Genomic DNA, 15,839 nt, shown 5'->3' with positions numbered 1-15,839 from the left:
TTTCCAAGAAAAGAAATAGCTGAACCTGGGCTAGGAGACTTTCAACAGAATAGACAGAAGCGCTGACCCCACAGGCCATAAACACAAGTAGATTTCTGCATCTGCAGCACTTGCGGGTGGTCTGTGGGGTGGGCACAACCTGTCTGGTCAGGGCTAAGCCCTTTACTAAAGCCTCGAGACAAAAGCAAACCACAAACAGGCAGAATAGGTATCTAAAATGGGACCTCAATTCTGTCAACCATTTTTACTCATGTGCCTCGATTTTAGTAGTAGCTAGATGGAGCTTAAAGGTGTTGGATACTTTGGATAACCAATTCCTAAGTACGGAACAACCACAAAACACCTGTGTTATATGAACGAGCCCTGCTCATGGCTACCAAGCAAGCTGCACTCCTGGGGTATGCAGAAACCACCCCAGCTAGGTTTTGGAGCACATGCTTCACCCGGAACGTGCAGCAGGTGAACATTCACTGCTTACAGCTGCGATGATCATTTCTTGAGGGCTGACAGTGAAGAAAGCCCACCAGATCTGGTTTTCTGTAAAAGAGTCTGAAATTCCCTAGCAGACAAGCGGACACCAGCCGTTTTAGCCAGATTCCAGTGGTCCCACCAGTCTGATACAAGAGAGGGCAAAGCCAAGCCATCCTCAACTCTGACGAGCGTAATCCTGAGCACAGAACTCTTCCCTCTCAAGTTGTGGCACAAACACACTGCCACTTCCAAACTGGAATTTCATAGAAAGCAAGTGAAAATCATGACAATCTGCAAGTGCAACCCCAACCTTCAAACAGCAATCATGGGGGGGAGGGGGGGAGAAAAAAAGGTGCCAAAACCTGAAAAACACAGGTTAAACTTGTCCCCAGATATTACAGGAAAGCATGAACCTTCCAATTTATCTCTTTGCCCTTCCAGACCCTTCTCATCAGGAAGGTCAACAGGTTATATACCTTCTGCTGGATTCATCTACAGGAGAACAAGGGCAGCTAGCCAAGCAAAACTAGATTCTTAAAGGGACACAGCTAACCACTGACTTCACTCCAGTTTTTAAAACATGTTCTTACAAATAAAACTGGTGATGAAAAACAGTGGAAAAAGACGCTGCTTTTATTTTTCGGTTAGCTTACAGATTACTGGGAGGACAGAAACACTGATTTACATTGTTTCCCCTGCACAGTTATTTTCTCCTGTTAGCCTAGCTCCTTCACAAACGGGGGTGGGGAAATAAATAGGATTTAATTTATTTATTTGTATAAAGATAAATCAAAGAGCAGCAAGTACTTAGAGAAAATCTTACACAAACGTCTTGTTTACACTGCTCTTTTTTTTTTCCCCCTAAGCTGACAAGATTTTCAAAACAAGAGAACCTCCCTAAATCCTGCTAGTCTGGTATCAGTGAGCTTTATTTCAAGGACCTGCTATGGAGAAGATCAAGGAAAATGAACTTAAGACACATCAGCAAATCCTCCTTTTCCATTTCACTTTCCATGCTGAGTGCTCTCTTCACTCTTCCTCCTTCGGTTAAAGCAGTCCTGGTTACAAGAGAGATTAGACTTTGCCTGGACAACTGTCATTAATGGTTACCATACTATTTGAAGGGAGGCACTGTGGGGACTATGCTGATTTATTTTCTTTTTGGCACTAGCAAAGCAGATGCTTCAAAGGCTCGTATTCAGGCTCTGAAAGCCACGGGCACTCATGTCTCAGAAGTACAGCAAAGTAAAACACCTACCCTTTGGCAATCATATTCTAACGAAGGTAAGAACAAGGTAATTATAGACCTACAACAGAACAGAAAAACAGAGCCAGTGACTCAGCCAGTGGCACCGGGAACTGGAAAACCTGCCCCTCCCTAGCAGGAAAACATCTAATTCATATGGTGTTAAAAACAAAGGGGAGTGACTGCATTATCTCCAGAGAAAGGAGGACCCAAGGGGCAGAAACAACAAAAATCCACCTCAAAAAAAACCCAAACAAACAAACAAAAAGAAAACCCAAGAACACAAAACACCACCTCCAAACCCCAATGAATACTTTCTAATCAACTAGTCTCAGATCCTGTAATGAGCTCCATGCCTGCTGCAAATTCCTGGCTTTTTACAAAGCTCTGCAAAGGAACATGTTGGGCATTTATTTAGTATGGTGGTGGGCATAACGCAGAAGCTGGAGAGAAAGAGGAGCATACACTACTGTAAATCTTGATAAACTTGATTGGTCTTCAAAGGAGGATAGAATTGCCGTGTGAAGTCAGGGAATGAAAAGAATACAGTGCATGATGTGATAGGTTTAGATTTAGAATAGCCTTCGTTACTCTCCAAGGAAATCATGGCTGAAAAATCACTTCAAATTGGCTTTGGACAGTACTGCTCATATTATTAGAAAATTAACTTACAACTTCAAAACTAAGGGTAGTGATATATACCAATGGAACCAACAGGTCCAGGGGGCACCTACTGGGTTGCTGCAGGGACCTTTGCCAGTCCAGTTTGCTTTGACATCTTAATTAAAGATCTAAGACTGAATAAAGGGAATGGTGATAAAACTTGCAGGTGATAAGAGTTGTAAACTTCATTAAGTTTACAAACACCAGTGGATAGAAACAACTCAAAGGGATTCAGACAGCTCAAAACCAAACAAGGGGGGGGGGGGGGGGTGGTGTAAAAATACGTGGGGAAAATAATGCAAAGAAAAAAACCCACAGCTAAATCAAGGAAAAAGCCCTGTCACAAGCAGAAGCTGAAGACATGCCAGACTGAGAAAAAAATGAGAATTGTCTGCAGAGCAAATGCTTCCACAAAATGACCAATGTAACTTTTGTCAGCCTGTGCTCAGATATCACTTCAGGCAACAAAGAGATGAATCAGCTGCAACATGTAGAATATCAGATATCAATCTGCAAAAGGTGCACAGATAGATTGAAGAAATTGAAGAGTATAAAAAACAACCATCAGGCCTATAATAATAGACATTGAAAAATATTAAAAGCTTAGTCTCATTAGTGCTTGTAAGAATTTAGAAAGTGTAAGTGCAGAGAGAGAGAGAGAGAGAGAGAGAGAAAAACAAGCAATCATTTCACAGAAATATACACCAATGTAAAAACTGTTGCATTAGAGCAAGAAAACTTTTCTGATGTTAAAGCACCTTAGGGGATGAAAAAGTTGCCCAAGAAAACTACTGGAAGATACAATGCATAACATTGGGGGGTGGCATGTAACAAATAAATAAAGGAGAAAGTTTGAGCCTCAGGGAAAGTATAATAGACCTTTTTAAAAAGATAACACCGAATTTTTGCATTCTTAAGAAACAGTTATGGCCAGCTAAGACAGAAAATCATTTCACTGTCACAGGAAAAACCGTAGACATGGTCCAAGGAACTACTTAAGGTGGCAATAGATGGCAACGTTGCTAAGAAAACATCGCCTTTCTTCCCCCACTGCCCACCCCCTAGCCATTGCACCCCCTCCTCCAGACACACCAGCAGCATTTATGTGACCGTATGATTAACTAGACTGGAGAACAGATGTGGCTGAAAAGTAACTTGCTGAAAGAGAGTGTTACTTTTCATCTGGGTCAACCCTCTGGCCCAGGTCAGTCAACTGCGGTGCCAATGCCCACGCCAGGGACAAAGCAAGAGGTGTGACAGCCGTGGAAACGGGCGGCTTGGGGCTGTGCAGGCAGGTTCTGTCAACAGCAGCGCCAGCCTGAAGTCCTTGTGGACCCACCCCTGGAGTTATGTTGTGACAGAATCAGGAGCTGAAGGATACAATCAAAAAAGGACACATAATACTATGGAAGGGAAGTTGTGGACGAGTCTGACGCTCCAGAGAGGTGAGCAGCACCCATTGGAAACTGCACTTTTCAGCAACCTCCTCAAAACTCCACTTACTGTATTCGAGTTCTGTGAAACAAATACCTAAGAGAACCAACAGCGACTGTGATTTTTTTAAACCACAAGCAAGATTCCGTGCCATGGAGCCCTTTTTCTCTTCAGAGCTTGGCAGTACTATTTTCACACCATTTTCCCACAGCGTACTGCACTAACATTAAACACTTGCTGCAGTAATAACCTGAAATACTTCAAAGCGACTCGTAAAATTAATTTTAAAATCCAAAAGACAGTAGCAGGAACCAAGACAGTGGAGAAATTCCTAACACCCATTCTCACGCACACTAATTGCACACTAATTGCTCCCGAAATCTCCGCAGGAGCAACGAGCTGCTAGTCCAGCTCAGAGATGACAGACTTCGTCACATGCTCGAGTTTGAGGGAGCCATCCAGACCGGGATTTAGGAAAACCCCGTTAAGATGACTGCACCCGCTGGCTGGCTGCCCTTCATTCTGTCAACCCAAGTCCCAAAGAAAACCAGAGCCCCACAGCATCCACCAGCCCGAATAAAGAAGCCCCTCTATGTTCATGAAGCCCCTCTATGTTCATCACAGCACCACCCAGGTTCTTCTCTGTTGGGAGAAAAAGCTATCAAAACCCAAAAAGCTTTAAAATTTAATAGTACAGCAGCTTCAACACGGACCCAGTCCTTGTTGTACACCCAGATCTGCTTTCCCCCTTGCTCCGTTCCCCTCGCCCCTCCCCATGACTGTGCCCCATCCTACTGCCCACTTCCCTCAGGAGAACAATAAACCCTCTTACAGCTGCAGCCAGATGTGCAGACAGGTGAGCCAAGGCTCCGCTCCCGGCGCACACAGGCAGCGCAGTCAAGTCTAGGGGAAGCCAATCTGTTCCGAGTAATAGGAAATGGGGGGTGGGGGGCTGGGGGGGTGGAGGGGAACCTAACCAAAAAACCCACAAGCCTTCCCTCCCTCCCGGGACCCTGCACTCGGGAAGTATTTTGCGGGTTTGATCTGTAGAGGATTCGCAGACCTCAACTTTTTAACCTTTGAAAGTAACGTAAATGTAACATCAGGTTAAACAAAAAACAATAAAAAACAAAGGGTAGATTAGTTGCGGTGGTTTGGTTATTTTGTTTGTTTGGGGGGGTTTGTTTCTTTGTGGGGTTGGTTTGTTGGGTTTTTGTACTTCTATACGACCATTCACCACAAAGTACTTTACAGATGTCCTCAAAATACAGGAATTACGCTCCTTCCCCCTTCTACAAAAACAGCTCCGTCTCCGGCATCCCATGCAAAGAACTGCTTAAACGGAATTATGTAGAAAAGATAAAGGGTTATTTGGGGAGGCTTTTTGTTTGGCCGCTTTACGTTCATTTAAATCCTTTCCAGAGGCATGCCACCAAAACTCGGCTCTAACTTCGGAATAACTGCTTTGGGAACAAGAGTATTCCCGCATCCTCTGGGAAAAGCCCTGTAAGAACCCGCACGCCTTCTCCCGGGGGGGTTCGCATCGGACTGTTTTGTTTTGTTTTTTCTCTCCCCAAACCATCGCCCCCGATTTATTTATTACAGAAAGTACCAGGAACGGCACGGAAACCTTTTTTTTTTTCTTTTCTTTTTTTTTTTTTTTTTTTGTTTCTTTCCCCCCCGCCGCCCCCCGTAGCAGTGCGCGCAGCTGGCAACCGGTCCCACAAGACCCGAGTTGCCGAAGTCCCAGCGCCGGCGCCCCCTTCCCGGCGGGGGAAGCGGCCGAAGCCTCCATTGGGGACGTTCCCGTCGCTTCCTTTGTCGCCGGTGCCTCCCGGGCCGCACGAGCGGCCCCAGCCCCCCCCCCACACACGCCGGCAGCCCCCCGCACCCCCCGCGAAAGCGATCGTCAAACGGCCCGTCCTGACCTGAGCGAGGCAAGAGCGGCCGCTGCTCCGCGGGGGCGGCGGGGACCGGCTTTAAATCCTCCTTCTGCTCCAGGACTTTCTGCCAAAAGAGCAGGCGAGGGCTGTGGCTGCGCGCCGGCCCCCCGCGCCCGCCCGCTCCCCACCCCCGGGCCCGCAGGGCTGGGAGCGGGGCCGCGGCCAGGGTGGGCGGCCGGGGCAGCCCCTCGCTCGGCATCGCCCCCCGCCGCGCCGCGCACAGGAAGGAGAAAGTTGCCCGGGGAGCCGCGGCCGCCCTCGGGGGTGGGCCCTTGGGGCTCCCCCTTCCCCCGGTCCCGCCGCGGCGGGCACGGCGCGAACAATGCGGGGAGCGGGGCGGGGGGGGGCACAAGGCGCGCACTCACCTGAGGGGAGCGGGGCGGCCGGCGGGACGGCGAGCCCGAGCGGCGGCGGGAGGGGGCGGCGGCCGCGGCCGGGCAGGACTTTGGGAGGAAAAGGGAGGGTTTTTATTTCCCCTGGAGTTTGAAAGGAGGAAGTGAGGAATGCGAGGAATGAGAGTTGGTATGAAATGAACGCGGCCGAGGGAGGGGACTGCCGGCCAGCGCAGGGGCTGGGACGGGGCTGGGGAGGGGACTGGCGGGGGGCGGCGAGAGCAGGGCCGAGGCGGGGCCGGGGACAAAACGCGGCGGGGCCGGGCGCTGCCCCGCCGGCGGCCGAGTGCGAGGCCGGGCCGCGGCGGCGCGGGCAGTGGCCGGAAGAGGGGGCCCGGGCCCGGGGGCGGGGGAAGGTCGCCCCGCACGGGGGGGAGCGGAGGAAGGAAACTCCGGGCGGCCGGCGAGCAGCCAGGGGGCGGCGGGCTGGGGGCCGTGGGCGCCGCCGTCTCTCAGGACCCGGCGCGGGCGGGCGCGGCGCCCGCGCGGGGGAGAAGTTGGAGGCGGCGGCCGGGCCGGGGGCTGAGCCCTGGGGGCGCCGCCGCCCGCTCGGTGCTGCCCCGCGGGCGGGACTGCCGCGCTGCCAGCGCCGGGGGAAGGGGCTGCGGTGCCGGGGCGCCCCGGCGCGGGGGCGCGGCTGCCCTGGGGCGCCCCGCGGGGCCAGGCGCTGGGCAGCGCCGTGGGGACGGGACGGGACGGTTTCCACCCAGCGCCGCTGAGCCGCTGCGAAACAAACCAGCCGCAGCAGCGGTTACAACAGCGTAATTGCCCCGAGGGCTTCCCAGGCAGCCATCCCAGACGGGCAACCGCTCGCCCGCGGCGAAGGGGTGGCCGCCGTGGCGTCCCGCAGCCCCGCCACAGAGCCGCGCTTTACCCGCTGGCAGAGCCGTGCCGGTGCCGCGCTGCGCTGGGAAACGCCGGTGCGAGCCCGGGAGCTGCGCTGGGGCTGGAAAGGCACGTCCCGAAACAAAAGCAGCAGTAAAGCGGCGAGGTTGGGAAATGTAACTGCATCCCATGCGCAGCTACGGCTGCAAGATAAACTCCTGCACGTCTCCAGCAGGTGACACGGGTGGCTGGTGCACGCGTAACTTGGAGCTACAACAGCTGGCTTGCTTTAAAAGTTCAGTGTGTTGAAAAAATGGGTGAAGAAAAATTTCAGCTCTTGCTAAGAACCCAAAACTAAGAAAGTTCATAACTCAGCTTGCAAAGACTGAAAACAGGACCTAAATGTGTCCTAAGGCCTCAGAAACCAGATGGCAAAACCCATCAACTTCATAAACGCAGCCTTGGGATTTGGAAAGCGAACTCCGCTTTTTATGTTGTTTTGGTTTGGGTTGTTTTGGGGTTTTTTTTTTGGGGGGGGGGGGGGGGGAGTGTTTTGTTTTTGTTTGGCAGTGCTGAAGATAACCGATATTGGTAATCCTTTTTCATACACTTAGTTACTTTTCTTTGTAAGGCAACGCAGCAATAATTTGATTTTATGATACATACTCTCTGATACAACTGTAGGATCAAGAATATAGACAATATAAATAAGATGAAGTTACAGAACTCAATGAAATTATTTTGTGGGCGTCTTTTTGTTATATAAAGCCCTGTAAAGATCTCATTTAGCCACTGTTTCTACTAAGCCATATTTAAAACCACATAATTTAATGAAAAACAAATATATGTTAAAGGTAGCTCACTTCTCACATCTGTTCATTGTGAATTCTAGTCCAGGTCTCATGATTATATGACTAATGTATTGTTTTGCTCCCATTTCCCTGCAGAATCAACATAGCTCAAAGAGAAGGAATTGAAACCTATTCCTTCCTGTGAATCATAAAACAAATTGTTTGCCGGACTCCAGTCAACTGCAGATGGAAACCCACTCAAGAGAACAGAGGTTTTTTGGTGGTGGGTATTCAGGGTTCTTTTCCTTTACTGGTAGTAGTAATGTGGTAGGAAACTGCTTAGAACAGAAAGCAGAGGGAGTTGGACAAGCTGTTGGGGAATTAACTCTGATCATTATCTGAATGATTTTGGTATGCAGCTTTTAGAATTTTTCACAGTAAAATAGTTTTACTTTCCCTTTAATAAATAAAGCACTCCATTCAATTGAGCATTTCAATAATAAAAAAAAAATCCTTTGTTTTCTTCATAATTTTAAGCTGCTTTGTTCCAGACAGTACAACATCTTGCCTCGTTTGAAAACGTTAATTTTATCAAAGTATTTGATCCCAAACTCTAACTTCTAGCATACTTTCACCCATGTATGTATTCTCTAAATTAAATGTTAAATTACCAGAGCAGGTTACAGTTACAACAGCCTTGATCTTAATGCATTTTGGTGAAGTTAATTTGCTTCTGGATTTTTCTCCCATTGTAGGACTAGAGAAGTGACCTCCAGCTTCCAGCAAGGAAATCGTAATTCCATATAAAACATGTTAAGGGATGGAACAGGAAGACAAAAACTCCATAGACTGTACAGTTCAAGCAATAAAAAAGTAACAGTGGGTACCGCCCCTTCTTTGGTGGCAGGGCTTTCAATTCTTGCCACTTACAGATGTAGCAGGCTGTCTTCCCTGTTAGTAAGGAAGCCCTTAACACCACTGTTACTTTTCTACTCGTCCTCGTAACTACATGCTGGGCCAAATCTCTTGGCCCTAGGATGCCGTAAATGTCTTAGTTCTGGGTTTTAGCTGTAGTAGTTCCAAGCTGCAGTTCTATACAACACAGTTTGACACTGTGGCAGAGATGAGATTCCTGACTGTCAGAGAGGAATCTGTCCATAGTTCAGTTTCACACTTCACACAAATTTTTGCTCTTGACCTGTAAATCACAGCAAAGGCTTTGCTTGTCTTCCGTACCAGGAATAGGAAACATAATTCAATGTCAAAGTGAGAGATTTACAGAGCTGCTAATACCAGCAAGTAGAGAAGAATACTACGTATAATTATTATGCCAACAGTAACAAACCCCCCTGTCCTACTGCTGCTAAATTCAGCAGCAAAACTTCAATGAAAGTAGGACTGACCCCTGAAATTGCAATAAATTATTCATTGTCTTTTATGTTGGTGAGCCAAGGGGTTTATAGCAGCCTAGGAACTGTTTTAGTCTGCTAGGTCTGCCTCTAGCATTCATATTTAACAGTTTAATATGCCTCCTTCCTTTGTTTTAAGATCTCTTTGGGATTTAAAGATGTTACATTTGCATGTACACAACTAATATTACTGTACCAAGAACAAATGCCCAGTAGTATTTCCTGCTTAGTTTTCTCTTCCAACTAAACCTTATTTGGCTTAGATTGAAATAATGGGGAAAAAAAAAAAAAAAAAGAGGTGCGTGAAGAACAGGGCCTATACACTGAGAGCTGTGTCACTTTCTGATTAGCAGAACCACAGTATCGCCTCTTACTGAGGTTCATACATTTCCCAGTAGAAACAGGAAAAAATAACCCCTTCAACTTGGTGTTCTTCCTAGCCTTGTATTATTTCAGCTCTTGATTCATAATTCGATGGTATTGTACTTCAACAGTAGAATGGGTTCAGACTGAGGGTAGGAAAATCCATAAAGAACCATCTCAAAAGCCTTAATTGTATTCTGGGAGAAACATTGAAAACATGGGGCAGAGAAGTACAACTAGCTTAAAGAGAGTATCAGATGGAAACCAGGAACTGTACAGGAAGACCTTCTGATGGTGGGAGGGGTGTCTGGGGGGGTAGGGGTAGTATTGGAGAGACTAACGTTACATTTATTCCCATGCTTCTAACTGTATGAAAGAAACACCACAAAGGAAAAGAACTGAGAATTCCAAAGGAAAAGGGGAAGACAGGAAGAAACTGAGGTATCTAGTACAAGAACATTTAAAACCACTCACAAGTGACAGCAAAACCCTACCAAAAAAAACCCCAAACTCATTTAGAACTAAGGATTTTTTCAATATATAAATTAGTTTATTTTCATTTAGATATAAAAGTTATAAATACAATTCATGTAAAACGGTATCTGATAAAAGAGCACTGAATCAGTTAATCTGTCTGCATAATTTGACTGAGACCTTGATCCTGCGAGGATCATTAGATGTCAACAAATAACTTGAAAAGCCACTGCTGACCAGCCTAACTGTAGGAGTGACTAAAGGGATGCTAACACGGCCTTCTGAGCACAGAGAAAACCATCTGGAATAGGAAATCAGCATTCTACCTTCAGGTCACCCCAAACTAACATAAGGCAGCTTCTTTTACACAGTCCTAGACAGAAAAATAATCAGACAGGTAACAAATTGACTTAGTTTATCTGGATGGGTAGAGGGAATGCAGAGCCATCAGCCAAGAACTCAGAAGAGCACAACTGGAAAACGCTGCCAAGTCTTGTCCCCAGCCTGATGGGCAGGAAGTACATGAAGGCACAAAAGAGATCCGTGATTCAAGTTCTTTTCGTGACTGAACTGCTGATGAGATCATCTCAAGACAATGGCTCACCAGCTAATGCAGAATGGGCATCCGAGACAGACATGTGCTGGAGTTCTCAGCATAATTCATAATTTACAGTTAAATACAGAGTTTACATGATGATCTTTTTTTTTCTTCCTAGTGATATCAGAAAACGTCTTCACAAAGTTTCATTATTTTGAAAGAGCAAGTGGTATCTACCACTGCAAAGACTCCAGAGACCGAAAGCAATAAATCTAGCTCTTTGGAGCTTGAAACAGTTAGTCTGCTGACAATGACAATATCTAAAGCTGGAGAACACCTATTCTTGTCTCAATAGAGGGACTGAGTTTTCCAGGATCATCATGAATATGCATAACAGCCACGAAACAGGCAAGATAACAACTGTTCTCTGCTTTCGTACACAGCAGATATGTACACTATGAGGCTTACATGTCACAGTGTGCAGCAATTCACTCTGATGACTCAAGGCCATATGAATCAAGAAGCATTCCGTGCTGTGGCCTAGTCTCCATATTGTACATCCAGCATTAAAAATGGAACACGGGAAGGACACATTGCAAAGCCCCATGATACATTAATTTTTTTAAAACTTACCGATGCCTCTGAAAACACCTCAAAATCTCCTTTTGAGGTAACAACTTCTTATAGTCAGGTTAAAATTATTTATATAAAATCTACTTTAACGTGTCATTACTTGAGATAATCGCATGTTAAAAAAAAAAATTGAGTCACAAAATTATTCTTAAAAACGTAGCAAATTTTATGAAATATGGGCAAATTAAAAAATATTTCTGGTCAGATTATGCTCTAGATTCATTCAATCAGGATTTTCATGCTTTTCAGGAATAGCACTGTATTTTGTTACAATACTACCTTCTGCCAAATTCAGTGAGATTTTATCATTCTACTCAGTCTCGTCTTTCACATGGTTAAAAATAAGAGAAACAGTAATGGATATAATATCACCAACTAAAAAGGGAGTGTTTGACATTTGATTGTTCTTTATTTGGTAAAAAGACTGCCAAGGGATATGGAGCAATTAGAACAATGAAAGGGAACTGGACAATCAGACTTAACAGAGAATCATCCCACAGAGTAAGGGAAAGGGGTTTTATTAGAGCCAATGTCTCATTCCAGCTCTGTATTTGTTGAACATTATCTACGGTTGCACAGAGCCATAACCTGAATCATTGCACGTCTGATTTGTAACAGACAGCAAAACACTACACAGGGCAAAAGAGAACACATGCCAGTGACTGTCCTTTTTTCTGAATTCATCTGATCATGCTGATCAGATCAGTAGCGTCATCTCCGGGTGCACTGTGGAACTTCCAAGGCACATGAACACTAAACTGTTATTTTTCTAATCCTAGCTGCAAGGGGTTCCAATTAGCAGGCTAAACTCCTTAGCCTGCTCCCTGCTCTCATGCAGCATCTGTTACAAGGATTCTGAAAGCAGAATCAACGATGACAAAAACACCACCTATAATTCTTGTTCTTCCACAATGCACTACCCCACATTTAGAGACTGCTCAGCCTTGGGACGGTCTCCTGAGATGGTCTACTGTCAACTGCCATAATGCTCTCGGGCCTGGTATTTGCTGCCTAATAAGCTTGCAGAAGTCTGTCCTCCAGTTCCCTTCCATCCCCAATGTGCTTTTCATTACTCCACCTGGAACTCTTACAACAAGATGCAGGGATGGGAGTGAGTTCCATGTTTCAACTCTGTTGTCTCTCATTCACAGGCCAATTTACTGTCAAAGCTGGAGAGTCCAATAGCAAAAGCCTGAAGAGCACAGAGAGGATAATTATAGTCCAGAGTGAACACATCTTCTGCTACACGACCAAACTGCATCACAATGTAGTCAGCTGGGGAGAAAAGAAAGATTCAGAGACAATTTCACAGTGAAGCAAATGAAAAAAAAAATTCAAAAACACCCAGCAACCCACAAATAAAAAAAAAATTGCATATGTCTGGCAGTCCCAAATACATGTGGTTGGTCTATTCATCCTTTCTCACCAGAGTAGCCTTGAAATCTGATCTCTAGAGTGACTGTGTCATTCTAGAGATTAACTTTCTTCTCAGAACCAAAGCTCAAACCACTCTTCTGTTGGGCTGAAGGTGCTCTATTAATCCTTTCCCTTCAGGAAGCCTTTTGCTGCAGCTGTGGACAGCAGTGTCTGCACCCACCCCAAAAAAAGGGACGCCTTATATAATTTTCTTGACAGCTGAGAAGTCCCCAGTAATCCTGACCGAATTCCTCCACCCAGTCTCCCTTCTCCAGGAAAAGTGTCCTATTCCTCCCAAACTTCATGAAATAAATTGGGTTCTCCCTGTTCAAATAAGCCCCACACAGTCTCCACCAGGCTCTTACGGTCATTATCATGGACAATCTGGAAGTTCTTCACTGAGGCCTGAGTGACTCTCCCATGGAAGTTCAAAACATACGATTGAGTATCATCGTTCCAGACTGGAGCCTTGTTGTGCAACTCAATGAGGTTCTCTAAATTTTTATTTTGCCATTTTGACAGCAGACTCTCATGTTCCTGTTCAGAAGAAAGAAATATATTTATCCAATTTGTAATGGCTCTGCTTGAGTACTCCCTCTCTCATACGTGTGCACTCTGTCACTTGAAGGTCATTCCCTGTTTAATGTAACACAATAAGAAGAGGTAAACTCAGTCCTACTGAAAATTTCCTGCAAGTACCAGGAAGATGTTTTAACGGCTTTCCAGTCCAAGCACTCCTTAGCGATCACCATATTTCTACCCCAAACAAGGCAAAAAAAACCAACCCACCCCAGAGATAAGGAAGTATGTGTACAGGAAAGGGAGCAATTCACAGGCTACAGATAACTGCCATCCTGCTGGCAGGAATCCTTTCTGAGTCTCATAAGCTTTCTTTGATCCCGTTGGATCCAACTTCCATTTCTAACACTTTAAACTTTGAAACAAAAGAAATTAACTGCATAGTGCCAGGCCCTGGGGTGCTTCAGTGAGGTCCAAAAGCTTCAGTGGGCTGTGAGTATGGCTTAAGTAGGTTAAAAGTCATCCCGTTGGGTCTAACGCACAGTACCAAAACCAGACAGAAATAAAAACAAAGTTACAAAAAGGAGGTAAAAGAGCACATTAAATTTGACAAACAGAATTAATTATGAGGAGCTGCAAATAGTAGTGAGTGAAACACATGACATATGATTGAATTTTAAAAGTTCTGCAACAAATAAAACCCAAACTGAAATTATATATGCTAGAACTCCCAAGAAGAAGAATCCAAACTGAAGTTATTTAATGAGAAAAAACAATCAGGAAACAACCTGTTGTGGAGGTCTGACTGATACGGCTATAGTAACTGTTTTAGTACTGTATACAGATACAATAGTGGATTTTTGAGGATAACCTAAATAAAATCTACGGGTCAGTTTACACTAGTTACTTTATATCTTTATTTTTATTTACTTTTTTAAAGATGCAGAAAGAACTTTGAGAATTAGCACCAATAAAGTGCATTTAGATGTCATTTTTCCTCCTTTAAAGCAGGGGCAGTATTACTTAATTGGAGTCATTAAACTACAGAGAAGGAAGACAAAAACAGAGTCAAACCCCCACACTGAAAGCTTCACAAACTTTTCAGAACAGCTTTGTGTTTTAGCCTTGTCCATTGTCAGTATGCTTGCCTGCTAGCCAAAATTTGAGAAAATAGGGGAGAAAGAAAAAGGTGGGGCCACGGAATCATTACTGTACTGATAGGGTACATGGCAATACCAACTGAAAAATCATGAATAAATAACAGATACCATTTTCCTGTCCATTCACAAAATTAAACCTCTTTCCAGGCTCTCATGAGACTGAATTTCCACTCTTGAAGATTTTTTTTCCTCTGACCTTAACAAACACACTCTTGTCCCACTCATACCTACTCACAATGTGGATGCAAATACCATTTTATACCTCTAAAACTCTGACCACATCTTTCAGTTAACAGCTGTCCTGTCTGCCTTCTGGTCTTCTATCACACCAAACATAAAACCCACATGAAGGGAACTGGACTATTTTCATCATACATCTTAATACATCTTCAGATACACTTCTGTAAGCTTTTATCTATAATATTCCCCATATGTATGGGAGATCCTCACTAAACAGTCACCACAAAACTCCATCCTTCTCCTCATCCCACTTTCTCCTTAAAGAATCCTCCTTTTCTGTGATTCCTACAATGAGACTGATAACATTCTGATCAGAAATGTACTTACTCTCTTGCTACTACACCAGAATACCACCTTATCGATTGTTGTAATTCACACACTGGCTAAGAATGTAAGTTTGTGGGAGAAGCAAGTTTGTTTTGTTTTCATCCAACTTGATGATGGGGTTTTAGGTGCAACAGCAACAACATACACTAGCCATTGCAATAGCTAAGTAGTATTTAGGCTGACCAAAGGACAAATAAGGATACAAACACTATTCCGAAGGCTACAAATCAGGTAAAAGGCAAGAACAAGTTAATCAACACCTTTAGGGAACATTGTACTTACTCTCCCCGAGACTCGCTAAAGCCTTGACTATTAACAACCTTGCTCTAAAATCTCCAATTACCAGTAACACCCAGACCTCTATCAGAAAGTGTTAACCTCTGCTCCTCCAATTTGAAATATGACCAAACTCCACAACTCACATTTCGTGGACGGATTGGAATTCGCTTATGATTCATATTCATTCCTGGAATGATCACAGACATTTTTCTAGGACCCTTGAATCCTAAGACATTGGTTTCCTGAAAGACAAGGAGAGACATTTCAGTAAATGAGATACTCAGTCTCAAAGAAGGAAAGACAGCAAAACTGAACTTGAATCCACATTTATATTGGTTATATAGAGATTTGCTAGCTATAACTGTATTTTGAGAATAGGACAGACTGCATTAGAAGACGTACAACATAGTATTACCTAATTTAGAATGTATCTATTATCCTAATGAAACATTTCTAATGAAATCTGACAAATGCAATTTCCAGGCATAAGTTTTTGCATCCGAGGCAAAAATGTGCTAAAATTTTGCTAGTGAACAAGCCTTAAGTATGATAAAAGGCACATATCTTTGACCTGAGTCTGTGTTATCTATATATCACCATTTAGGGTAAAACGTTCATGAAGAATGACTGACATTCTTCTTCGGGTGCTGTTATTTGTGTTTAAGAACATACCTACAATTTTCTCTCAAATCATGCTCTCTTATAAATGATTAAGA

The 15,839-nt window shown here is 44.6% G+C and overlaps 2 protein-coding genes and 1 long non-coding RNA gene across 7 annotated transcripts in view; 1 reads left to right on the top strand and 2 right to left on the bottom strand.

The window, feature by feature from the left end:
* TEAD4 (TEA domain transcription factor 4) overlaps positions 1-6,258 on the bottom strand; it is a 57,266-nt gene extending 51,008 nt beyond the window's left edge. Inside the window, exons 1-2 of one of the 4 annotated variants that reach the window (XM_056339545.1) lie at positions 6,123-6,258; positions 5,743-5,821 (exon numbers count right to left, since the gene is read on the bottom strand). Coding sequence is in view for 2 of the 4 variants with exons in the window: in XM_056339544.1 (XP_056195519.1) it covers positions 5,743-5,956 (214 nt within the window). In the remaining 2 variants the exon portion in view is untranslated. Of the gene's footprint in view, positions 1-5,742; positions 5,981-6,122 lie in introns of those variants that run through there. The other 3 variants (XM_056339546.1, XM_056339544.1, XM_056339543.1) reach the window with 3 other exon arrangements.
* On the top strand, positions 6,243-10,856 carry LOC130149669 (uncharacterized). Its single transcript, XR_008821982.1, has 3 exons — positions 6,243-6,279; positions 7,922-8,048; positions 10,728-10,856. It is a non-coding gene; the product is annotated as an uncharacterized LOC130149669 (long non-coding RNA).
* The window catches only part of TULP3 (TUB like protein 3), a 33,174-nt gene continuing 27,394 nt past the window's right edge, over positions 10,060-15,839 (bottom strand). For both annotated transcript variants that reach the window (XM_056339547.1, XM_056339548.1), the window contains exons 9-11: positions 15,267-15,365; positions 12,964-13,135; positions 10,060-12,457 (exon numbers count right to left, since the gene is read on the bottom strand). In XM_056339547.1, the coding sequence (XP_056195522.1) occupies positions 12,324-12,457; positions 12,964-13,135; positions 15,267-15,365 (405 nt within the window). In that variant the 3' untranslated portion in view covers positions 10,060-12,323. The remainder of the gene's footprint in view (positions 12,458-12,963; positions 13,136-15,266; positions 15,366-15,839) is intronic.

Source organism: Falco biarmicus, chromosome 5 (assembly GCF_023638135.1).
Source record: "Falco biarmicus isolate bFalBia1 chromosome 5, bFalBia1.pri, whole genome shotgun sequence".
NCBI lineage: Eukaryota > Metazoa > Chordata > Aves > Falconiformes > Falconidae > Falco > Falco biarmicus.
Note: the sequence above shows the minus strand (reverse complement) of the source record. Positions and strands in the feature narration are given on the sequence as shown.